The 24932-nt window shown below is 40.0% G+C and overlaps 1 protein-coding gene and 1 pseudogene across 5 annotated transcripts in view; one reads left to right on the top strand and one right to left on the bottom strand.

Moving 5' to 3' along the window:
* The window catches only part of PDE4DIP (phosphodiesterase 4D interacting protein), a 28658-nt gene extending 4008 nt beyond the window's left edge, over window positions 1-24650 (top strand). Inside the window, exons 2-7 of one of the 5 annotated variants that reach the window (XR_013398856.1) lie at window positions 4646-4705; window positions 10602-10796; window positions 11375-11594; window positions 11694-11783; window positions 21623-21735; window positions 23162-24650. Coding sequence is in view for 1 of the 5 variants with exons in the window: in XM_015149812.3 (XP_015005298.2) it covers window positions 21623-21735; window positions 23162-23336 (288 nt within the window). In the remaining 4 variants the exon portion in view is untranslated. The remainder of the gene's footprint in view (window positions 1-4645; window positions 4706-10601; window positions 10797-11374; window positions 11595-11693; window positions 11784-21622; window positions 21736-23161) is intronic. The other 4 variants (XR_001447693.3, XR_003720673.2, XR_001447697.3 and 1 more) reach the window with 4 other exon arrangements.
* LOC701536 (insulin-like growth factor 2 mRNA-binding protein 2 pseudogene) lies at window positions 14445-16316 on the bottom strand (annotated as a pseudogene).
* Window positions 24651-24932: the final 282 nt, after the last annotated feature.

Genomic DNA, 24932 nt, shown 5'->3' with positions numbered 1-24932 from the left:
GCTTGTTTTCTCTTCTTGTCTAAAGTTCCATTTCACAGCAATCTTGGTGATTTTTTTTTTTTTTAAATCATCCATTTCCACTATACATACCATTCTCAGTCCTAACTACCCAACTTCTCTGTTTTCAGTTGTGGCTTCGTAAGTCATATGAATATGGTCTCTAAACTCTGAATTTACATTTGTCTCCACGGGTAACCATTTATAATAGCCAAAGGATATCCTGGCATTTTCTCCTAATCTGCTTGACTCTTTCCTTTTCTACTTGATCTAGATGCTTGGATCCAACTTACTTTCTTACAACCTCTTGTTCGTTTACCTTCATATATATGTAAGTCCATACTTGGATCATTGCTATAGTTTGTCTACTAATACAGAGGCCTGAAGGCTACTGTAGAAAATCACACAGCTGTATAGTTTGCCAATGCCATGAGTTTAACCCTCAACTCACTGAATTATTCCTTTTCTTGACCTTAATCAGCTACTTGTTTCATTCCTCTCAAAGTTTCTCTGAATCTTTGTCACTCTCCTCAAAGCTGCCTTTTCTATACTCACCTGTCTTACTCCTAGCAGGTAACCTTGCCTCGTACTTACTCAACAAAAGTGAAGCCAAAAGGTATGTTCTCCTACTATGAATACTTTCTGCATTTTAATCTAAAAGGTTATCTGTGTTCACAACCATTCTCACCTCCTTTCCTTCCATTTCAGAAAACGGGGTTCCCCTACTCCGGTTTAAGGCCATTTTACTTACTTTGATCTTAGAGTAGCTTGTTTTGAAGTGGTTAAAAGCACAGGTTTTCTAGACAGACTGACTCAATAAGAGCTGAAAAAATAATATTTAAACAAAAAGCACAGATTTTGGAGTCAAACAAGCTTGAGTTCATTCTTGATTCTGACACTTACTATAAATTGATTAACTTCTCTAAACCTCATCTTTCTCTGTGAAAATAGGACAATAAAACCTACCTTAGTAGGTTTTTTACTGGTTTTTATAAGATTATAATGCTAAGTACTACTTAGAGAGCCTGGAATATAGTAAATGCTTAATAAAAGTTACCTAATAATAATAATAAATTAATAGTATCAGTTCATCCTCTAGCATTCCATCATCCTTCTCATCTTTTTCTCCTTACTTGACTGCTTTCTTTCTCCTTGGCCAATAAACTTGCCCTTTTTCCACATTCTTCTCTAGCCTATTAGCTAATGTTTTCTCTTTTTCTCATTCCTGGCTCTTCCTAGAGTAATTTGCATTTACTATCCCCACTGGTTTAGCTCCCATTCATTCTGACCTGCTACACTCTGGTTCCTGCCCCTACCTCACCATTCAAACTGTGTTCCTTATCCTCTAGTACTTTCTTCTTGGCACATTGCTCTCCTTACTCTAGATACTGTTCCTGGGTGATCTCATGTACTTTGGTAGTTTCAACTCATAGGTATATCTTAGATGTGTCTTCGCAATCTGTCTTTTATTCAGATGCTTGCTGGATATCTTGACCCATCTTGCTGGATATCTTGACCCATATTGCTGACTGTCCCTCAGGCCCTTAGTGTGTTCAGAAATGAGCTCATCATTTTCCCCATCCTCTGCCCCCTTTCCTAAACCTCTTCTTTCTCCAGTGTTCTTTATATAAATTGGGTAGCTTCACTATTCATCCTGTATTCCAAACTAGTCATCCTTGACTTCTCCCTGCTGATTTTATCTTCTAAATAGTTCTCAAATCTGTCGTCTCCTCTTCTGTCACCAAATGTCTTAATTCAGGGCTTTCTCATCTTTCATCTGAACTCCCATAACACATTTCTATGATGTTTCTCTTCCTACAATGTTGTTTCCTTCAAATGTGTCTTCCACACAGCCACCATACTGCTCTCTATAATATACAACAAATCAGACCATGCCATTTCCCTGCTTAAATAACCCTCACCACCTACAGACTATAATCTTAGGGTGGCCTTCAAAGCTCAGTGGTTGGACATCCACTCCTCCTGTCTAGCCTCATTTTTAACCTCTTCCTTCTTTGAATTTCATCTTCTAGCAGCACCAAACCATGTGTGGTTCCCAGCATATACCATGCTTTTCACTCTGTGCCTTTTTTCATGCCCTTTGCTATCTGGAAAGCCCTGTCCTCCTACCCCTACCACCTGTTTTTACCCTACCTGATTCTTTTTTTTGTTGTTGTTCATTTGTTTTGTTTTGAGACAGGGTTTTGCTCTGTCACCCAGGCTGGAATGCAGTGACGTGCTCACGGCTCACTGTAGCCTCCACCTGCCAGACTCAAGTAGCCCTTCCACCTCAGCCGCCCCATAAGCTGGAACTACAGGCACGCACCACCACACCTAGCTAATTTTTGTATTTTTTTATAGAGATGGGGTTTCACCATGTTGCCCAATCTGTTCTCAAACTCCTGGGCTGAAGTGATCCACCCGCCTTGGCCTCCCAAAGTGCTGGGATTACAGGCATAAGCCACCGTGTCCAGCCTCCCTACTTGATTCTTATTCATCCTTTGAGAGGGTGGTTTTTAATATGTTAGGGGTGGTGGAAACCTTTGAGTGTGTGATGAATACCTTGAAACCATTCTAGAAAAATACACATAATCCCAAAATTTGCACACAATATCAGGTTTTAACCCCAAATTAAAACTTCCTTCAGCTCAGGCATTATCTTCTCCAGAAAATCTGTCCTAACCCCCTACAGATTGGTTTGGTCTCCCTCTTTCATATTGTTTTACAATATCGTGTATGTATTTCTATCATTGCACATCCATATTATGTTATAGTTATTTATGTAGTATCTTCACTATATTGTGAGCTTGTAGAGGGTAGTAACCATCCTACTTATCTTTGTATCCTCAGCACCTAGCATAGCACATCAGAGTTATTACAGAAGATTTAAGATTGAATGCTGAAGAATAAACCGTCTTTTATGTAGACCACTTAGCCATTCAGCAAGCACTTATGGAGAGTCTGCTACGTACCAGGCTTTGTGCTGGATGCCAAGGATACAAAGATTGCAAGACAAACATGGTTTTTGTCCTCATATAGCTTATAATCTAATGTCAAAAAATATTTAAATCAGGCATTACAAAACCGTATGGTAAGCACTTTGATGAGGGAAGTACAATGTAGAATAGGATTATATAAAAAGAGCAATTTATCTGTGTTTGGGAGGGCAGCGAGGGCCTTCCAGAGGGAGTAAATAGCATAACTGGGAGAGGGCTAGAGAGAAGTTCCTGTCAGAGGACATTTACAGAGGTCTCGATGTGAAAGAATATGGGTCTAAAGAACCAAAGGAAGTTCCAGGGGGCTGAACACATGAGTTTGCTAGGCAGCAGGGGCACGATAAGAAGCTAAAGTAGTCTGTGCTAAACTACTGAGTTTACACTTGCTCAGTAAAGTAGTCCCTAGGAAGACATAAAATCATTTTATTCATAAAGGTCCTAGCCAGTTTAAGAAGAAAAGATTAGTCGTGTCAGTGCATGTCTATGTATAGAAAGTTCTATTTACTACAGACCAGCTTTGTCAGCTGTCATGTGGCTATGGTCTCTGCCAGTTTGAAACAAAACTGACAAAAGAGGGATCCTGCAATCTCTCAGCTTTACACTGAGATGAAAACCACTTTATGTAGATTAGGCAGGATGGTGGAGAAGCTAAGAAAACTCTCTGAAGGAAACAGATATAAAAAATATTAGGCTTTCTACTGCTCGTCTACTTTTGGTCTCCTCTCCCCTGAAGTTTTTATTTTTTAAATTAATTTATTTTTATTTATTTTTTGAGACAAGGTCTCACTCTGTTGCCCAGGCTGGAGCACAGTGGTGCAATCATGGCTCACTGCAGCCTCAACTTCCTAAGCTCAGGTGATCTTCCCACCTCAGCCTCCCAGGTGGCTGGGACTACAGGCACACCCCACCACCTCCAGCTAATTTTTATGTGTGCATGTTTTTTATAGAGATGGGTTTTCACCATGTTGGCCAGGCTGGTATTTTTTTAAAAATACTTGCAATCAGGGATCATCCGTAAGAAGCAAGTCTCACTCTGACTCCTTTTCTTTTTTTTGAGACCGAGTCTCACTCTTATCACCCAGGCTGGAATACAGTGGCGCGATATTGGCTCTCTGCAACCTCCGCCTCCCAAAATTCAAGTGATTCTCATGCCTCAGCCTCCGGGAGTAGCTGGGATTACAGGTGTCCACACCCAGCTAATTTTTGTATTTTTAGTAGAGGCAGGTCTTCGCCATGTTGGCCAGACTGGTCTCGAACTCCTGGCCTCAGGTGATCTGCCCACCTTGTCCTCCCAAAGTGCTGGGATTACAAGTGTGAGCCACCGCGCCTGGCCACTGACTCCTTTTCTATTTGCGAACTTCTGTGGCTCATATAGTGATTATCATAAGATTATGGGAAAATACATACTTCCATTTTTGTCTTACTTAAAGCACACTCTGTAACATGGATAGCTTCAAAAATCCAAGAGCATTTAAACATTTATTTCCAATGTCATGAGCTTTAATAAGTAGGTCTTATAAGAGTGGATCTTATCTTTAATCCCTGAAATAAGTTAACCATCTAGTTAGCAGACCTTTTATCATGAAAGAGTTTCTATAAAACGTTTCTCAAAAGAAAATATAGATTGACATTCTATTTTCCTTCTCCTCCAGATACTGTTTTTTGGATTTGGGTGGCTTTTCATCATGCGCCAATTGTTTAAGCACTATGAGGTGAGAAGAAATCACTTTGTCATATTTACACTATATGAATTTAGATTGTTTTAAAATGGGACAAGAAAAATGCCTCCATTAAAGAAACATTATGTTCATTTCCAAGATGGGAAGCTTTTACCAAATAAGTACTATATAACTATTAGATTGGAGAATATAATTAGGCTTAATTGATTTAAAAGGGGGGGGGAAGACAAATCAAATATAGCCCAGAAGTTAGGAGCAAGGAATGTCATGCCTTAGTCATATCAGGATATGCACCAATAGCAAATAGTTATTCTGTAGGAGAGAATTTAATTCATAATGTCTCACAAATGTTCCCTTTCGTTTGTCTATCTGACCCTGAATTGCCAGTCTTATGTTTTAAATTAAAACCAAAATCCCAAGGCTGGTGTTGTTTTTATCTCAAGCTTTGGATTCAGAAGATCACCACCCTAGATTGGACATTTCCTAATTAGTTCTCCTAATTAGTTGTGGGCAGCAAGCTACCCAGGTGCCTAGGCAGGGACCGAGGGCACGAGCTGTTCCAGTATAATAAAATATATAAAATAAGAATAGTTATACTAGATATAGATCATAGATATGATTATATATGAATATCATTAATCATTAGTTTGTAGCAATTACTCTTTATTCCAATATTATAATAATCCTCGTTCTACAATCATAACCTAGGAAAAACCAGGCCATACAGAGACAGGGGCTGGGGGGGACATAATGAGAAGTGACCCGAGGATGCCCGTTGCCAAGCAGACCATGGTCTAGCGATAGCATCAGTGTCAGGGAAAAACACCCACTACTTAGCAGACCGGGAAGGGGAGTCTCCCTTTCCCTGGGTAGTTTAGAGAAGACTGTACTCCTCCACCTCTTGTGGAGGGCCTGACATCAGTCAGCCCCACCCACAGTTATCCGGAGGCCTAATCATCTCCCTGTGATGCTGTGCTTCAGTGGTCACGATCCTAGTCCGCCTTCATGTTCCATCCTGTACGCCTGGCTCTGCCTTCTAGATAGCAGTAGCAAATTAGTGAAAGTATTAAAAGTCTTTGATATGCAGAAATAATGGCCTAAGATCTCTCTCTCTCACCTGTCTTTCTCTCTGCCTCGGCTGCCAGGCAGAGAAGGGTCCCCCGTCCAGTGGACACATGACCCACATGACCTTACCTATCATTGGAGATGGTTCACACTCCTTACCCTGCCCCTTTGTCTTGTATCCAATACATATCAGCGCAGCCTGGCATTCAGGGCCACTACCGGTCTCCGGGTTTTGGTGGTAGTGGTCCCTCAGGCCCAGCTGTCTTTTCTTTTATCTCTTTGTCTTGCATCTTTATTTTTACAGTCTCTCATCTCCGCACACGGGGTGAAATACCCACCGACCCTGTGGGGCTGGTCCCTACAATTAGTAGTAAGGTCAGGGGTTACAGTCTACATTTGGGTCATTTCTAGGATGTTCTCCATTAAATTTTCCCAGGGAGTTTATTGTCTGAAAGAGCCTGGAATTCTGGAGATTTTCTTCTGCCCAATACTTTAAGGCCTCCCAGGGGAGGTTCCAGAACTGATCAGGATCTGCAGAGTGTTGAAGAACCCCTTTAAACATTAACCATTATATGTGTCAGTTTTTTGTCAGTGTGCATCAGGAATTCTAAGTGCTACCTATGACCCTGTCACTTCATCTTCTTGTCCTCAAAATTCTTCATCCACAAGAGGATGCTGGTAATAGTGACTCAAGATTCAGAAGTGCCACCTACTTCCAGTGACTTGAGAATTTCCTCAAAATAAGTTTTCTGACTTGTAACCAGAAGGAGGTTATCAGTTCAGTTTTTAAACAAGGAAATAACTTCTAGTCTCTATTTGGCTTTTAACAGGTAATGTCAGTATGTTGTACAGGTGATCTTCTCTGATATTTGCATTTTCTTGCACCATGTTTGAGCTCATCATCTTTGAAATCTTAGGAGTATTGAATAGCAGGTGAGTAAGAGTACTGAATAACTCCTCTTAAAGAGTTCTGTGCTACATTCTTTACGGTGGAAAAGCTATCTGGATCTCATAACTGAAAAAAACAAACAAATCAAAAACAAACAAACAAAAACACTGTGTTAATAATTTAGTCTCAGTAGCTACAATGATCACAGCAGATATGGGTCACAGCCACCTAATAGCTGGTTTGACAAAGATTATGAGATACCAGGAAAAAAAAGATCTAACCATTAACTCTGAAGAACTCATTGGAGTAAGGCTGTGAAGCCACAGACTAAGCTTCACTCCTAGAAGCTTTATTTTTCCGGGACTGCTCGCTGACTGAATCCCAGTAACAGCCCTTCACATTGTTCTGCTGATTGAAAATCTCTACCTGAAAAGGTTAGAATTCCTCAGAGATACTTAACAATCTCTCTGAAGACTGAACTCCAGTTCTTACTTAACTTAGTTACTTTTATTGATTTTACAGTATTGATCAAGTTTGGTTGAATTTAAAGTGTTTCTTAAAACACTTTTTTAAAGTAACTCTTTATTCCCCTCCAAATAATAGACCTGTTGGTTTATTAGACAGTCTATCCAAAATATTTATTGCTTCTTTTTTTTTTTTTTTTTTTTTTTTGAGACGGAGTCTCGCTCTGTCGCCCAGGCTGGAGTGCAGTGACCGGATCTCAGCTCACTACAAGCTCCGCCTCCCGGGTTTACGCCATTCTCCTGCCTCAGCCCCCCGAGTAGCTGGGACTACAGGCGCCCGCCACCTGGCCCGGCTAGTTTTTTGTATTTTTTAGTAGAGACGAGATTTCACTGTGTTAGCCAGGATGGTCTGGATCTCCTGACCTCGTGATCCGCCCGTCTCGGCCTCTCAAAGTGCTGGGATTACAGGCTTGAGCCACCGTGCCCAGCCTATTTATTGCTTCTTAATCTGCTAGCTTGAGTGTTTTTTTAGGCCAGCATTTATATGTAGGGTTCATCAACTATGCTATGCAGACTTTGTTGTACTTTTTTATCACCACCTGGAAAAACCTTTTAAGAGTAAAGTAGTCTTTCACTCTAAAGTTAGGACTCAGCGCCAAAGTAAGTTCACTGTAGACCCCTGACACTTGAGACTTGTAGAGAGACTGTACTCTCAAATCCTTTGATAATCAGAGTTGAAAACAAAATTTAAATTAAAAAGAAAAACTTACTGTACAAATGGTTAATCACAAAACATTGAAAAGTTCAAAAAAGAGAGAGAGGCCAGACACAGTGGCTTACGCCTATAGTCCCAGCACTTTGGGAGGCTGAGGCAGGAAGATCACTTAAATGCAGGGGTTCAAGACCAGCCCTGGCAATAAAGTGAGAACCTGTCTCTACAAAAAAATTTAAAAAATTAGCAGTGTGGTAGTACACACCTGTAGTCCCAGCTACCCTAGAGCCTGAAGCAGGAGGATCCCTTGAGCCCAGGAATTTGAGGATGAGCTATAATCACTGGACAAGACAGTGAGATCCCATCTCTTAAAAAAAAGAGTGAGAGAGAGAGAATCAGAGTTGATAATAATGGTCTCTTGATAGAACAATGAATAACATGTATTATAGTAAAATAGAAGTATGTTCTGATTCTCCTACTTTTAAACTTTAATAATACAAACCTTTTTTTGGATGAGCTAGATATAGTTCCTTTGACTATAGAGAATAGACAAGTATTATTTTACATAATGGTTATTAAATTTTATTATCACAACCTGCATCTTTCACTGCTATTTAAGCAGGGGTTGGCAGACTTTCTTCTGTAAAGGGACAGATAGTAAATATTTTAGGCTTCTGTGGACCAGAAGGTTTCTATTGCAACTACTCAGCCCTGCTGTTGTAGAGCGAAAGTAGTCATAGGCAATATATAAACAAACGAGCATGACCATGCTCTAATAAAACTTAATTTGTAAAAGCAGGTGGCTGCCAGGCCATAGTTTGCCAACTACTCATCTAAATACAGATACAGAGGATTCAGATATTCCAAAGCTATAGTTACTGTTTTTGGTAGATGATGTCCCCCAGCTTTTAACTTATAGTTAATAACCCATATAGTAAGAAACATCAGTCATACTGTGGTGTATATGTCTTAAATTTCTTAGTTAGTTAAAGAAGATAAGACGTAGCATTGCTAAAATCTGGTTCTTCTTTGTGTGCTATATAGAGGATTGGGTTTGTTCAGTCTGAGACATGTCTTCAGTTATACCTGTTTTTTCATGCTAATGTTTCACCCAATTATGGAACACAAATGTGAACCTTGATGATGTAGTATAACTGTCTGTTGACTGGACTCAGAATTGTTTTGAAAAGAGAATCTTGGCCAGAATATTCTTATGAGAAATCTTATGCCATCCTTATCTTCAGTCCTCCGTATGTAACATGTTCTTTCCCCTTTTATTCCTTTTAGGATTTCCTTTTTATCACTGGTTTTGGTGGATTTGATTAAGATGTTCCTTGGTGAAGTTTTCTTCATGTTTCTTCTTGGGATAATCATATTTCTGTAATATTTGAAGTTTATGGTTTCCATGAAACTCCTTTAATCTTTCATCCAGTATGTTTTAAATATTTTTGTCTCTATTCTCCACTACACGCCCTTCGGGGATTCCATTTAGCCCTATACTAGGGTGTTTAAAGTTTTTATGCTGATGGTCCTTTTATGTTTTCAAGTCATTTGTTACTGTGTGTTTCATTTATGTTTGAACTTCTTTTCCTTCTAGTTCAATACTCTTCTCTTCTGCAATGTTTAATGCAGTGCCTTCTTCCATTTCAGACTGTAAATCATAGTTTTTTATCTACAGAATTTGATATTTAAAAAATCTTCAACCTCTCTATTTAATCAAAATACAATTATAACTGCTCTAATGTCCTTTTCTGCTATTTCCAACATGTGTGTCAATTTCAACTAGATGATTAGATTCTTCATTATGTGTCTTGTTTCCCTGCTTCTTTGGTTGCTTGATATTCTTTTATTTTATTTTTTGGGATGGAGTTTCACTCTCGTTGCCCAGGCTGGAGTGCAATGGTGTGATCTCAGCTCACTGCAACCTCCACCTCCCAGGTACACAAGCGATTCTCCAGGTACAAGCAGTTCTGTGCCTGGGCAAGTCATTGACTTTCACTGGGAATTTTTTTTTTTTCCCCCACATCTAGAAACTTAAGTTGGCAATAACTTTCTCAAAGAAGTTATGTGAGAATGAATGAGACCTAAGCATTGCCTCTTCCGTCTGGCAGCTATTAACCTTTATTAGTTACGGTGTTCATGCTGGGGCAGGTGCTGTTTTCAGATCTCAATAGATATTAACTCATTGAATCCTCACAAGGCCATGAGGCACATTCTATTATCCCTGTTTTGTAGAGGAGGAAACAGACTTCTGAAGCTAAGTAACTTGTCCAAGCTAACATAGCTAATAAGTAGCAGATCCAGTATCAACCTAGGCAGTATGGCTCCTCTGTTTCCTCCACCATGTGCCGGTGGTTAGTACAGAAATAGAAACCATCACTATGAGAGCAAATACAGTGTTTAGTATTCCTTTCAGCAGTTTGTTTTATGCTTCCTCCTATAAAGTTACACTGGGGGAAAACAAATAAATGAAAGGAGGGTCCATTTATCCTCATCTAACATTAATTGTTACATGCCCTGAACAAATAGAAAAAGGCTTATTTCAGAAAACAATATGTATGTAAGTGGCCACCAGAGATAGTTTTCTGTATTGTTTGTATTCATTCCTGGGACATGTATTTAGAGACTTCTGTGTTGCAGGCCTGTGCTACATCTGGTAAAACAAAAATGAGTAAAACGTGATACTTATTCTCAAGAATCTCGCACCTTCTTCTTCTATGATAGATTCTTATAAGCCCTTTAATATTTAGTAGAGGCAGTTCTTTCCTCTGGAAACTTACAGTGTCCTTTCTGCATTAGGATCTTAGTGCAACATTGCTGTGCAAACTTGGACCAGGGCAGAGTGAGATAGCAGAGGAGCTGTGCCAGCGTCTACAGCGAAAGGAAAGGATGCTGCAGGACCTTCTAAGTGATCGAAACAAACTAGTGGTGGAACATGAAATGGAGATTCAAGGCCTGCTTCAGTCTATGAGCACCAGGGAGCAGGAAAGCCAAGTAAGGATTAATGCACAGATCAGTAAAGTATCATGTAGTGCATTTATAGTCTGCAAATAGGAAGTATTTGCAGACTATAGATGTGTGTATATTTATATATTTTACAGTCAACTCTGTTAGTTTCTTTCCTTCTATTTATTACCTAGACCACAGTTTTATTTATTTACTTACTTATTTAGAGGTGGGGGTCTCGCTGTGTTGTGCAGGCTGGTCTCGAACTCCTGGGCTCAAGCAATCATCCTGCCTTGACTTCCCAAAGTGCTGGGATTATTAGGTGTAAGCTGCTGTGCCTGGCTTTAGACCACAGTTTTACATTAATCATCAAAGTATGAAAAATTTCTTGAAAACCTTGCATTTGGAAGGGTGCCTAAACAATACATGTATCCATTAACTTCATTATATACATTTTATTTTCCTTAATAATCTGATCATTTAAAATCTGAGTCATCTTAAGAGGAAAAAAAGATTGCATTTTTCAGAGGCCATGGTGAGAATAATCTCATAATAGTATGGGGTATATTAATTTCACAATATTTAAGAAGTAAATTCCTTTTTTTTTTTTTTTTTTTTTTGAGAAGAGAGAAGACAGTGCAAGCCTTAATGGAAAGAAATTCAGAATTACAGGCCCTGCGCCAATATTTAGGAGGGAGAGACTCCCTGATGTCCCAAGTACCCATCTCTAACCAACAAGCTGAAGTTACCTACATTGGCCCCTGCTCTTGGAGAAAAGACTAATCAAATAAGAACTATAGACTTAGATAATTCATGCTGATTACATTTCCTTTTTACATTTGAGGTGTAAGTTTGATCATTTTAATACCAAAATCTCAGAATATTCTCAGTCCTGTCATTGTGATCATAGTTCCTGCATCTTCCTAAGTCCCCCAACTTTTCCAGTTTTTTAGGGTTCAATGCAGATACCTTCCAGAGATGATAGCACTTCACTGACTGCCAAAGAGGATGCCAGCATACCCAGATCCACATTAGGTAAGTATCAAATTTCATTTCATTAAGGGACTTTGTTTTTCTCTTGTTTTTCCTTCTAGTAATCTCTGTATTAATAGGTTTGGACAAGACTCTTTTCTTTTCCTATCTTAATGGAACAAATAAGTTTGGAATTCCTCTGAAAGGCTGAAGCACTGTCCTTACTTTATGTTGAGTTGAGGTTATTGCTTTGGGTTCACAATTTGACCGTATTCTCCTTTTCAGATAGTTTTGCAGGGATTCAGAAATGCAGGAGGTAGTGGTTCCAATCCTGCAGAGTAGGGCCATGAGCTGACACCTTTTCCTGGGTATCTTTCAAGTCTGGGGCCACTCAGTGTAAGTTGACATCACCTACATTAAACCATTAGGAAGGATAGGCAGTGTACATTGAGTTATTTGCCAAGCCTAGCCCCATTCAGGGGATGGTTTAGAAAAGTCTTATAAGTAGTCATCCTCTAGTAGGAAAACTTTATACTAATCAAAGGGTAAAACAATGTTGGATTTGTTTTATTTATTCTTTATTTGCCTTTTTTAAAAAATGTACTTTTCCCCAAAGTTTTTTATTTTTGAAATTTCAAACCTACAGAAAAGTGGCAAAAATAGTACAGTGCATACTCATAGATGTTTTTATTCAGATTTACCAGTTATTAACATTCTGCCACATTTGCCTTTTTTCTTTCTATTACACACACATTTGTGGTTGTAATGTATTTTCTGAACCATTGGAGAATTTCTCACAGAAATCATGACACTTTATTCCTGAATACTACAGTAAGTATTGCCTAAGAACAAGCGCGTTCTCCTACATAGCTACAATATAATTATCACACTCAGGAGAATTAACCTTGGTATAGGCTTAGTATCTAATATACAGTCCACATTCAGAGTTCCTGTTGTCCCAATAATGTTCTGTATAGCTACTTTGGTTTCCCCCAACCCAGGTGCTTAGTTGTCATGTCTCTTAGTCTCTAATCTAGAACGACTGTCTAGCTTTTTTTTTTCTTTAGTGAGATTGGCATTTTTTTTTTCTTGTTAGCTGGATATATTTCTTTTCTTTCTTTTTTTTTTTTTTTTGGTCACAGAATACTGTTTGCAGTAGAGGAAACTGACATTGCAGTCTGGTGGTATAATGGCTTGTTCACAGAAACCAGTACCTGTTCATCCTTTAGCACAGAAAGCCCTAATGGCGCGTACCCTATTAAAATTCAAGACATCTCCAATATTCTCTCTCTCTGTTTTTGTCATTTTTTTTTTTTAAATAAACATTTTCAAGGTTTGTCCAAAAGAGGGCCATATAGGTTCTTGGCTAGCAGAAGACAATTCAGAACAGCTGTTGCATACTTGGACCCTCACCTTCTCCAGGCTGGCAGTTGATATCTTATTTCTTTTCCAACTCATTTTTATTAAATTTTTTAAATGCTCCCACTATCAGTTTTAGAAAATCTCTAAGGGAAACACAAGAGCAAGGTGCTGAGGTAAAAAACACCTGAGGTAACTTTTTCTGTGTGTTTTTCTCATTTAAAAAATCTGTAAATTTAATGCCCTGGGCCAACAACCTTGGTAAATTTCTACTTTCCTCCACATTTTTTTTTTAAAGAAAGAAATCATTTTGCTGAATATTGATGGCTTATACACCAAAATGCAAAAAGACAAAATACATTCTTTCACTGTGGAATTTTTTCTTTGTGTGGTTGATTGGTTGGTTTGACGGGTTCCTGTTTTCCTCTTCCAAAATGCTAGAAAAAGTACCATTGACTCTTGTTCTTTTGAGTAACCGAGTGTAAGCTGAGGCTGGTTTGTGTGTTTCGCTTTTGTTCCTTTCATGTGATGTGATATTCAGAGCACTGCTTTGCCTGGGAGGGGGTGGGGTGCATAGATTCAGGGTTGAGATGGAGGGATGAGGGAATTCAAAAGAATGGTGATGGAGAAGAAGGGGAGGGGAGGGAGGGGAGAGATAAACAGAGAGAGACAGAGAATTACATAGCAGTATGCAAAAATCCAGTTTAAAACCTGTGAAGCAGAGAAATGGGTGTATGAGCTAGACAGGCATGAGAAATGACAGAGTTTCCTTTTCAAGGAGACGGTATCCCTTCTGTTGACATACACAGGTGATCCAGAACTGCTGTGAGTGTCCTTCCGACAAGATTTCCCTCTGGGTGAATTTTGTGTGGGTGGCCTCAAAGCTCCTCTCCACACTGTGAGACCTCCCAAAGAAAGACTTTATTCTTTAAAGTCTAGAAAAGCCTGCTTTCTCCTTAGAAAGAAAAAAAAATTGATTGATTAAATATTGGAGTTAGTTATTTGATATATTATTTCTAAAATATATTACAGCTGCAGGCACCCTGTGTAACCCACAGACCATATATCTTAATATCTTCCCCTTCTAGTATATACACACATGTACAGAGACGATTTGCCACCAGAAAAGGGTATGCACGTTGCTTGGCTTTGAACACGTTCACCTATGTTAGTTCAACTAAAAGGGATAGCGTCGTGGGAGTTAAGAAGAGATCCGAATGGATGGTGAAGTGGATGGCTGAAGCCTGCAGAAGCCCTGGGGGGCGAGAGGCGGGCCCCGTGGTTCTGGCAAACCTGGCTGACCTTCCCCACCCCTCCCCGGCCCCTGGGATTCTCGGGGCCTCTGCAGAGTCCCTGGCCGCCTCCGCAGACTTCTCATTCCTCAGATGGTCTTTGGTTTGCTCCCGATCTGGCTGGCTGTGTTTGGTCTCATTCTGTCAGGTGTTGGAAGGGCTCCGTCATCTGTTGTTTTGCTGGTGCCTGTGGGAGCCTCACTTGCTGCGCTGTGAGGCGACTCCCTGAGGGTGTTTCTGCTCCTGCTGCTTCACCTGTTGTACAGTTTCTCTGATCTTGCGCTGTGCAGTCTGGCTAGCAAAGAAGTATCCGATAATTCCGACGATCACTTCCGCATTTTCATCTGGCTTTTCGTTACGAGGCACAATGACTTCTGCACTGGTTAAGTTCTGCGGTTCATTCATGGTCTTGCCACCTTTGCCAATCACCCAGCCAGCTGTGGAAGAGGGCACTCTGATATGGGCTTCCAGCTTCACTTCTTTGGGGTTAAAGTAGTTTTCTTCTTTCAGTTTCCCAAAGATCCGTCCCTGGGCTTAGAGCTGGGCTTCCTGTGGCCGGGTGATGATGACCATCCTTTTGCTGACGTCTGGGCCTTCTGCAGGGGCGAATCTCGCCAGCTGTTTGATATGTGCCCCCTTCTTCCCGATGATGGCGCCCACAGCCTGGGTTGGGATGAAGAGATTCACAATCTCCTCCTCTGGATAACAGTGATGATGCGAGAACGGGCCAAACTGGTGATAGGGATACAGGCTGGAGAAGTATCCAGAGTGGGTATTAACAGCCAACATATCATTTTCAAAGGCCTCACGCAGCTTCTTCATAATCTCTATCTCAGCACTGGCACAGGCCTCAATTGTGCCCTTCACAGTGATGGTTCTTTCCGGGTTGTATATGCTCAAATCCTACAAAGATGAGATTGCTATCTTGATCCCTGTTTCATGTTCAATTTTCTTCAAATTCCTGCCTTCTTTTCCAGTCAGTCTTCCAACCAAGCCATTGTGGGCAAAGATTTTCAGAGGAATCTCTTCGGCTAGTTTGGTCTCATCTGCCTCTTTCTGCATGATTTCGGGATCATGCGGCATGCTTCAGAAGTCCCCCCTGGGGTGGCATGGATGGTGACAGGCTTCTCTGCAGCTCCAGAGTTCTCTTTTCTATGGATGTCTACCTGGGACTGGGTCTGCTTAGTGATGTCCTTTATGGTCAAGCCCTCCTTCCTGATGATGGCACCAACAAACTGGGTGGGGACCAGGATCCTCAACAGGAAATCAATCTGTCTAGCCTGAGAAGTGCCCCCCAGGGGCTGGCCTTGCTCCCCGGGAAGAGAGGTCCCCACACTGGGCTCACTGAGGGGACAAAGGGGAGCTCACCTCTTCGTCTGGGATGTAGGAAATCTTGAAGAAGTAGTTCTCAAACTGATGCCCACTTAGCTTCTCCATGTTTATTTTCTTCTCTTGTTGCATATGTGACATTGACAACAGCGGTTTCTATGTCTGTGTTGACTTGTTCTACATTCTCCACTGTTCCATATTGAGCCAAAAGTCCATCCAACACCTCCCACTGCAGGCGAGGAGGAATGTTTCGAATCTGAATTTTCCTGCTCCTTAGCTTTTTAGAGACTGAGTAATCAACTTCCATGATTTTCCCATGCAATTCCACTTTACCCGAGAGGGTCTCGATGGCTCGGATGGCCCAGTTCTGGTCGGGGTAGTCCACGAAGGCATAGCCAGACTTGAGCAGGATCTGTCCCATGGGGGGCAGCATCCTGTCCCCAAAGAGCTGCCAGAGGTCGTCGGTGGTGACCATGGGGCTCAGGTTCCCAATGTAAAGCTTGTTCATCATCCATCTCTTCCCTGAGAGCCCGCAGCTTCCCTAGCCTGGTACCTGGCGCTCCTCCGCTGCCCTCATCTCTCCTCCTCCTCCTCCACCACCTCTCCCTGCCCTCCACCTGCCTGCCACCCACTCCCACCCTCAGCCTGGCTCCCCTCACCACTGCAGGCCCGGCCCGCCCGGGGGCAGAGGCCGAGATTGGCATTTTTGAAGAATCCAGGCCAGCTAATATTCCTCAATTTAGCTGTGATTGTTTCCTCATGCTTAGATTTGAGTTAAACATTTTTGGCAGGAATACCACACAGATGACTGACTTCCTTCCTTCCTTCCTTCCTTCCTTCTTTCCTCCCTCCCTCCCTCCCTCCCTCCCTCCGTCCCTCCCTCCGTCCCTCCTTTCCTCCTTTCCTCCCTTCCTCCCCTCCTCCCTTCCTCCCTTCCTCCCTCCCTTCCTTCCATCTGGCCTGCCTGCCTGCCTCCCAGTTTCAAGCGATCTTCCCGCCTCAGTCTCCCAAGTAACTGGGACTACAGGCATGCGCCACCATGCCTGGCTAGTTTTTTTGTATTTTTTCTTAGAGACAGGGTTTTGCCATGTTGGCCAGGCTGGTCTGGAACTCCTAGCCTCAAGTGATCCACCTACCTCAGCCTCCTAAAGTGCTGGGATTACAAGCGTGAGCCACTGTGCCTGGACTGGATGACGTCTTTTTTAGTGCATCACATCAGTGCGTGATAATCGGTTTATATTGGTGATACAAAATATTGGTGATATTAAATTCAGTCATTTGGTTAAGGTTGTAGCTGTCAAATCTCTCTGTTGTAAAAGGTTTATTTCACCCTTAGTATATAAGTGATCTGCTGGCTGAATTTACACTATATTGGTAGTTTAAAAATAGTGATTTTCAGGGTTGGGCGCGGTGGCTCATGCCTTTAATCCCAGCACTTTGGGAGACTGAGGTGGGCAGATCACTTAAGCTCAGGAGTTTGAGACCAGCCTGGCCAACATGGTGAAACCCTGTCTCTACTAAAAAATACAAAAATTAGTCGAGCTTGGTGGTGCATGCCTGTAATCCCAGCTACTCAGGAGGCTGAGGCAGGAGAATCGCTTGAACCTGGAAAGTGGAGAGATTCCCCACCGCCACCCCGCCCCCCCCACCCTCCCCCACTCCAGCCTGGATGACAGAGCAAGACTCAATCTCAAAAAAAAAAAAAAAAAATATATATATATATATGATTTTCTGTTTGTGAAATCTCTTCTTTGTTTATTTGTGGGTATTATTTATAAAGAAGAGCTGTCCTTTCCGTATGTCTATACCCCATTTGTTTTTATCAATATGGAGTTTTAAAAATCATTATATTATTGATTTTGGTCATTATTTCCTTTAATGCTCAAATTAACCCATATTTGGTCAGTGGGAGCCTCATCAAGCTTTGCCATATCCCCATCAGTTTTTTTTTTGTTGTTTTTTTGTTTTTGTTTTTGTTTTAGCATAGTTTCATAGTTTCTGGCACAGTAAAATGTTCTGTGATTACCTTTTGCTTTACCTGCCTCAGTCCCAGAATCAGCCGTTATCCTAAAGAGCTCCCTGGTTCCTTTTGGTGGGTAATGGCATTTAGAAACTATGATCTGGGCACAAGATGTGTTCATTGCTACATGAATGCCTTTTGCTTCTAGGCCCTTTTAAGTGAACAGAGCTAGCAATGAATATTTTTAAGTATATGTGTGTGTATTTGTATACATATGAAGATTTGATACTGATTTCTGTAATTCCAATTTAACAATATAGGTTCTTTTTTCCCTCATTTCATGTTTGTATCTCTTTGAGAGCCCTGGTTACTTAGAGCATCAATATGTTTCAAAATATTTACACATTTGCAGAATACTATAATATGCAAAAGTTGTTTCAGAATTGCTACATAAATACTACCATCAACAATAAATGTATTAAGTAATGTTTAAGATTTTTTTGTAATTCTTTTTATCCTTAGGATATTTTGCACTGACAGTGTTCAGTTAGAGTAGTGAGTTCAAAAATTATTTGGATTAATTTTTTAGTATCTTCTGGGTGGTTTTATTTATTTGCTATATATATTTATATTAATACTCAGTTTTAGACATTTTCTCTCCCATTAATTGTCAAGCTGACTTATACATTAAAAATTAAACATTGGCCGGGCGCGGTGGCTCACACCTGTAATCCCAGCACTTTGGGAGGCCGAGGCGGGCGGATCACGAGGTCAGGAGATCGAGACCATCCTGGCTAACACGGTGAAACCCCGCTTCTACTAAAAATGCAAAAAATTAGCCGGGCGAGGCGGCGGGCGCCTGTAGTCCCAGCTACTCGGGAGGCTGAGGCAGGAGAATGGCGTGAACCCGGGAGGCGGAGGTTGCTGTGAGCCAAGATCGCGCCATTGCACTCCAGCCTGGGCGACTAAGCGAGACTCTGTCTCAAAAAAAAAAAAAAAAAAAAAAAAAAATTAAACATTTACACAGTTCAAAACTCCAGTATATAAAATGATATACTCAGATGTCCCATATTTCCCTATCCCTTCTCTCCTGTTTCCACTCGTCTCCTGAAGGTAATCAGTTTCATTTCTGGGTTATTCTTCCTATATATCTTTTTGAAAAATAAGCAAATGAATCATCTGTGTATATGTGATGTATATATGTACATTCTTATTTCCCCTTTTTCCTAATAGAAAACCTACTACCTTAGATGTATTCTTAAGCACATAGCTTGTTTTACTTAACGTATTCTTAGAATCTCAAAGTCACTTCATATAAGTTCATAAAGATCATCCTTATTCTTTATTTACAGTAGTATAGAGTGCCATCTGTGAATATGTTTTATTCAATCTTTACAGCATCTAGGATGATTGCAATATTTTGCTATTATAAATAATGCTACAAAGAACAACCTGTGTGTATGTTTTCTTTTTTCTTATTATTAGAATGTGTCCTCTGTAAATTACTTAGAGGAGGCAGCAGATATCACATTATGTTAATAGCAATTAAAACTAGTGCTGTATTTTCATCTTAGGAGACTTGAACACAATTGCACGGCTGGAAAAAGAACTGAGTAATGCCAAAGCGGAATTTGAACTCATGGCTAAAAAAGAAAGAAAAAGTCAAGTGAATTTTCTAGTCAAGTCTTAATTTCTAAATCCCTATTATTTTTTCTTTCAAAATAGTTTATATTTAAAAGTATATAATTTTCCAAGTATAATATCTGAGTCCAAATGCCAGGTATGACTTTTTTCTTTTTGGAGAAAAATATAAGTTATTTTATATATACATTATCTCAAAAAGATGCTCCTGTTTTTAGATCGGGACCATTAAAACTTATTAAGTGCTAGAAAACCGTAACCCTCTCTCCCCATTGCTAAATGGAATAAAATAATTGTAAAGGCCGGGTGCGGTGGCTCATGCCTGTAATCCCAGCACTTTGGGAGGCCGAGGTGGGCAGATCACTTGAGGTCAGGAATTTGAGACCAGCCTGGCCAATATGACGAAACCCCGTCTCTCCTAAAAATATGAAAATTAGCCAGGTGTAGTGGCGGGCGCCTGTAATCCCAGCTACTCAGGAGCCTGAGGCAGGAGAATCGCTTGAACCTGGGAGGCGGAGGTTGCAGTGAGCTGAGATCATGTCATCACGCACCAGCCTGGGCAACAAGAGCAAAACTCTGCCTCCAAGATAATAATAATAATATTTATTATTTTTATTTAAAAATTAAAATTTTAATATTTTTATTATATAATAAATAATAATTATTATAAAGCATTAGTGAAAAAAGGGAGTGTTATGTGATTGCTGCTTAGAGTTATGATATTAGACCCATGAAATTAGTTTTAGAAACATGAAATGAGAAATTTGAGTATAATCAAAGTTTATCAAGTATTCATGAGCTATGTACTGTGCTAGGTATTTAAATTAGCACTAATGCTCACAACTCTACACAAAGTAAGTAGTGTCAGCCCAATTATTATAGATGAAGAAGCTGAAACACTGATTTCTCCTTTAAAATGGGAGTGGAGAATAGTCATGTAACTAATAAATGCCAGAGCTATGATTTAAACTCAAGCCTTTTGTGACTTCACATACTTCCTAAGAAGATTCATTTCCCACCTTTTTCCCACCTTACGCTTTAACTCTCTCTAGCATAGAGTTCTCATCAAATTTTTTAGAAGAGGCCTTTCAGCCTTAGCGATTCCCTTCCCCCTGCGTTTCCTCCACACTAGCTGCATACTCAACTATGATGTTGAAGAAATGCTAGCACAGAGTTACAGACTGAAACTGAAAGCTTGTTTGTTACTGTGTTGGCATCTCTTTTAGAAGATCAGTCAGTGTCATGGCTTCCTGAATTCAGTTGAGCTAGGTAGTCCAAATAGCTCCTTAGTTTTTTTCTACCTTTTGCCATAGCTAGATCTCTAATATAAAACCTGTGTTTGTATTTGTGATGGAATTATCATATTTTATCTTTTGATTTCATTACCATATTTCTTTTTTTTTTTTTTTTTTTTTTTTTTTGAGACGGAGTCTCGCCATGTCGCCCAGGGTGGAGTGCAGTGGCCGGATCTCAGCTCACTGCAAGCTCCGCCTCCCGGGTTTTTACGCCATTCTCCTGCCTCAGCCTCCCGAGTAGCCGGGGCTACAGGCGCCCACCACCTCGCCCGGCTAGTTTTTTGTATTTTTTAGTAGAGACGGGGTTTCACCGTGTTAGCCAGGATGGTCTCGAACTCCTGACCTCGTGATCCGCCCGTCTCGGCCTCCCAAAGTGCTGGGATTACAGGCTTGAGCCACCGTGCCCGGCCTCATTACCATATTTCTGCTTACAAACAGACTCATGTTTTATGACTCAATTAGTTTTCAGGATATGAGAATGTGTGGCGTTTAAGAAACACCAGTTTTAAAAATCCCCTAGTCTCCCTTTTTGTGGTTTTACCTTAGCCATTATCTGATTATTCATATCAGATATTTTAGTTTCCACATCCTCTTCCTGTTTTTCTCACATTTATCAAATCCAGAGTAATGTTACTTTTTGGTTCTGTCCTGTTTTCAGGATCATGAAATTGAAATGCCTGTGAATGGGTATTTTGAGTGGGTGATATTTAACTATTGCTAAATTCCTTTAAATGGTTTCTTTAAAATAACTTGTCCTTACCATAAAGACTGTATGGATATGTGGGATCTACAGGAAAGACATTACAGCCTAGTTTGAATTCCACCTTACAGGCTTTTAAAGATAAAAAAAGATAATATGACATTGATTTGAAAACTATAAAATAGTATCAAAAGCTTAAGTACTAAGATAGTGGGCTTTTTAAGTCCTAGTACATGCTAATGCATTTTCTTGTTTCTCAGGGTTAACTGTGGCTTCATGTCTCACTGTGCCATTTGTGTGTTGCTTCTTCTCTCTTCTTTCCCCAGTTGCTGCTGATGCTAGAAGGACTAGTGGATGAACGGAGTCGGCTCAATGAGGCCTTACAAGCAGAGAGACAGCTGTATAGCAGTCTGGTGAAGTTCCATGCCCATCCAGAGAGGTAAGAGAGTGGCTGTTTTTCCTTTTATTCTTTATTGAAATTTTTATTTCTTTTACTATCATGTTCTTTTTATGCCTTTTATTCTTCATTAAGTGCAGATGCTTATGATACTGAAGAGGGGAGAAAAAACAGGGACAATTACTGGGGCTACCCACTTTGTCATTTGTTTTATGGATTGCTCTGAGCCTCAGTGTCAAAATCTCAAGTTGGGAATAGTGCCTGTTTCACACAACTATTGCAGAGATTAAATAAGAAGACAGCTTTGGTGTCTGAAACAATGCCTTGCATAGAGTAGCCACTCAATGTATGTTCATTTCTCTTCTGTGATCCATGTCCTATTAAAAGCTGTTCTATTATAAACATAAGGCTATATATACCCTGTCTCTACTACAAATACAAAAATTAGCTGGATGAGGTATTGTACACCTATAGTCCCAGCTACTCGGGAGGCTGAGGCAGAAGAATCACTTGAACCCGGGAGGCAGAGGTTGCAGTGAGCCAAGATCGCACTGCTGCACTCCATCCTGGGCAACAGAGTGAGACTCCATCTCAAAAAAAAAAAAAAAAAAAAAAAGTAAGGCTATAATGGACACTGATATTCATTTTAATATCATCGAAGAAAATATATTAATTGGGATGGCTAAATCATCCTGGGACCACCGATAACTATCATGATGAATATATTTTCTTCTACCTCTTGATTTTTGGTTGCATATATGATACCTCTCTGGATCATTTTATATTCTCTTCATTTTTTTTTTCTCATTTTGCCTTCCCTACTAGCCCTTTTTACTCTTTTTCAATTTTATTATTATTATTTTTGCTATTCAGTTTCTTGTAATTTATTGTTGGGCTTTAAAAATGTTTTCTTTCCACCAGAAAATGAAGGCAGAGGAAAGGTCTGATAGGACCAGTTGATTGTGTTACTTTTTAAAGAACCTCTGGAGCTTTAGTGTTTATGAACCAGATTCCTTTTCAGCACACCATCCCACCTCAAGTTTGGTAACAAATGAGAAAACAAGTCTCTTCAGTAGTGGTTCTACTTCACTCAGTCTTGTTCCAGTTTATATTTAGTTTGTCCTGGGTTTTAGTTTTTCAGAAACAAGAGCTTTTAGTCAAATAACGAAATATCTCTTGTTTGGGGTATAGGTGTGTGAGATAAGTCTTAGAAGCTATAATTTTAGGTGAAATTGGCCCAGAATCTAGTGTAAGGGGGAAGCTTTTAAAAAAAGGATCAGTCCTTACTCATCTATCAGCAGTGAACACAAATGCCACACAGACTACATTCATTTATTGTGTCCTGGAGAACAATTACTTTACAAAGTCGTGTGGCTCAAAGTGGCATTGATGGTTCTTTGAAAGCAAATATGGACTCACTACAGTTGATGGCTAATCCATTTTCCTTCCGTGTGGCATGTTTAATCAGCTCTGAGAGAGACCGAACTCTGCAGGTGGAACTGGAAGGGGCTCAGGTGTTACGCAGTCGGCTAGAAGAAGTTCTTGGAAGAAGCTTGGACCGCTTAAACAGGCTGGAGACCCTGGCCGCCATTGGAGGTGGGGAACTGGAAACTGTGCAAATTCATCACAAGCATGCCTACTGAGCACTGGCAGGTCAGACTGCAGCCCAGGATGGAAAACCTTGTTTGCACTAACCAGAAAGATCCTTGTCTGACTTTGACAGAATTAAATGGTGACTTACTAATGATGGAACTTGTACAAGTAGCATCAACTACAAAGTTAAACTCACTTTAGTCTACATGGATCTCACTGTACATGCATATTCCTAAATTGAATGGTAGAGGTTGCAAAATATATTTGCACATTTTAAATCATTCTGTTTTAGTTTTTCCACTTTTATTCATTCTTATCCCTAGCCCCTTCTCATTCCCTCATCCCTTCTGTGGGCCAATAAAGTTTATTCTTCCCCCACTTTCACAATCCATTTCATATGTTCCATATCATATCATAAATGCATGTGTGTGTATTATTTTTGCCTTTCAGTCAACTCCTCTTTGAGTGAGAGCATTTTTTAAATCAAAAGAATGCCCGTTTTAAGATGAGAGAGTGGGAAGGAGATTGAGAGTCTGTAAGAATGACTTCGTAAAAGTGATACAATCCTTATCAGAAGGTAATCAAAACCAGGAAAGTAGTCTTGTAATAGTAGACTGCAAGTATTAAGAAGGCCAAGTTAAAGAACAGAGGCAAAAGCTGTGAAAGTGATCATAGTAAACTTTTATCTCCAGTACTGTCTCAGAGTTGACTGTTGTACACGAGTGAAATTAGATTAGGTACAGATTAAATTCTATTTAAAATTTGTTCTTTATTGATACCTTTAGGTTTCTTTAAACCAAAGTCATGCTATTTAGTCAGAACATGACTTCTAGAATGGTCTTCCAGAGTCAGAATTCTTTGTCTACAAAGATAATTTCAAATGTAGTATCCCTCTTTACATTCAGTGTTTCACCAAATAACTCATTATAGCCAAAGGAGGGTATTGCTTCTTCCATTTGTGGCACTAGATAGGGTCCTAAGTTTTTCACTATTTAGTATGTATACATTTCTCCATATAAAAAGAAGTAATCAGCTTCAGGCTTTGAAGTGCTTGAATAGTTTAAAAAGCAATGTTACAGATGTATGTTTATAGTTTTAATCATTGTCTCAATGTTTTCTTGTGGCAACATGACAGGTATAAGGAGAGGGGCACTGGAGATTGTACCTCTGATGTCTTGACAGTCAAGAGTGTGAAAAGTAACCAAGATTGCTTTGCAGCTTTGTGGGTTCAACATCATGAATTTGTTTTTATTTCCTCTAGTTTTAAGTTTCCTAGGTTAGGAGCTGAGGTTTCTGTTACTTTAAACATGGAATTGTGGAACAGCTTTGTAGCATAATAAATGTGACCGAATACCCTTTCTAAACTAAGTGGGGCACAATGATTTTTTTCCTTCCATTATTTTTTACATGACACTTTATTTCTTTCACATGTTGACATGGCTTGTATTACATTGTAAATTTCATCTGTTTCTGTAACTTTAGCTGTGTCTATAACAGATAGAGCGTCAGTCAAACTAGAGTGGACAGGGAGAAAATGTTCTACTGGGGAAGCACTCTGGAATCTTCTGATTAAGTAATTTGCAAAAGATTGACAGCCGTAAGCCTTACTCGTAATGGATCTGCCATTTCAGTTTCAATGGCTTTTG

This window comes from Macaca mulatta, chromosome 1 (genome assembly GCF_049350105.2).
Source record: "Macaca mulatta isolate MMU2019108-1 chromosome 1, T2T-MMU8v2.0, whole genome shotgun sequence".
Taxonomy (NCBI): domain Eukaryota; kingdom Metazoa; phylum Chordata; class Mammalia; order Primates; family Cercopithecidae; genus Macaca; species Macaca mulatta.
This window is presented reverse-complemented; position numbering and strand designations above follow the sequence as displayed.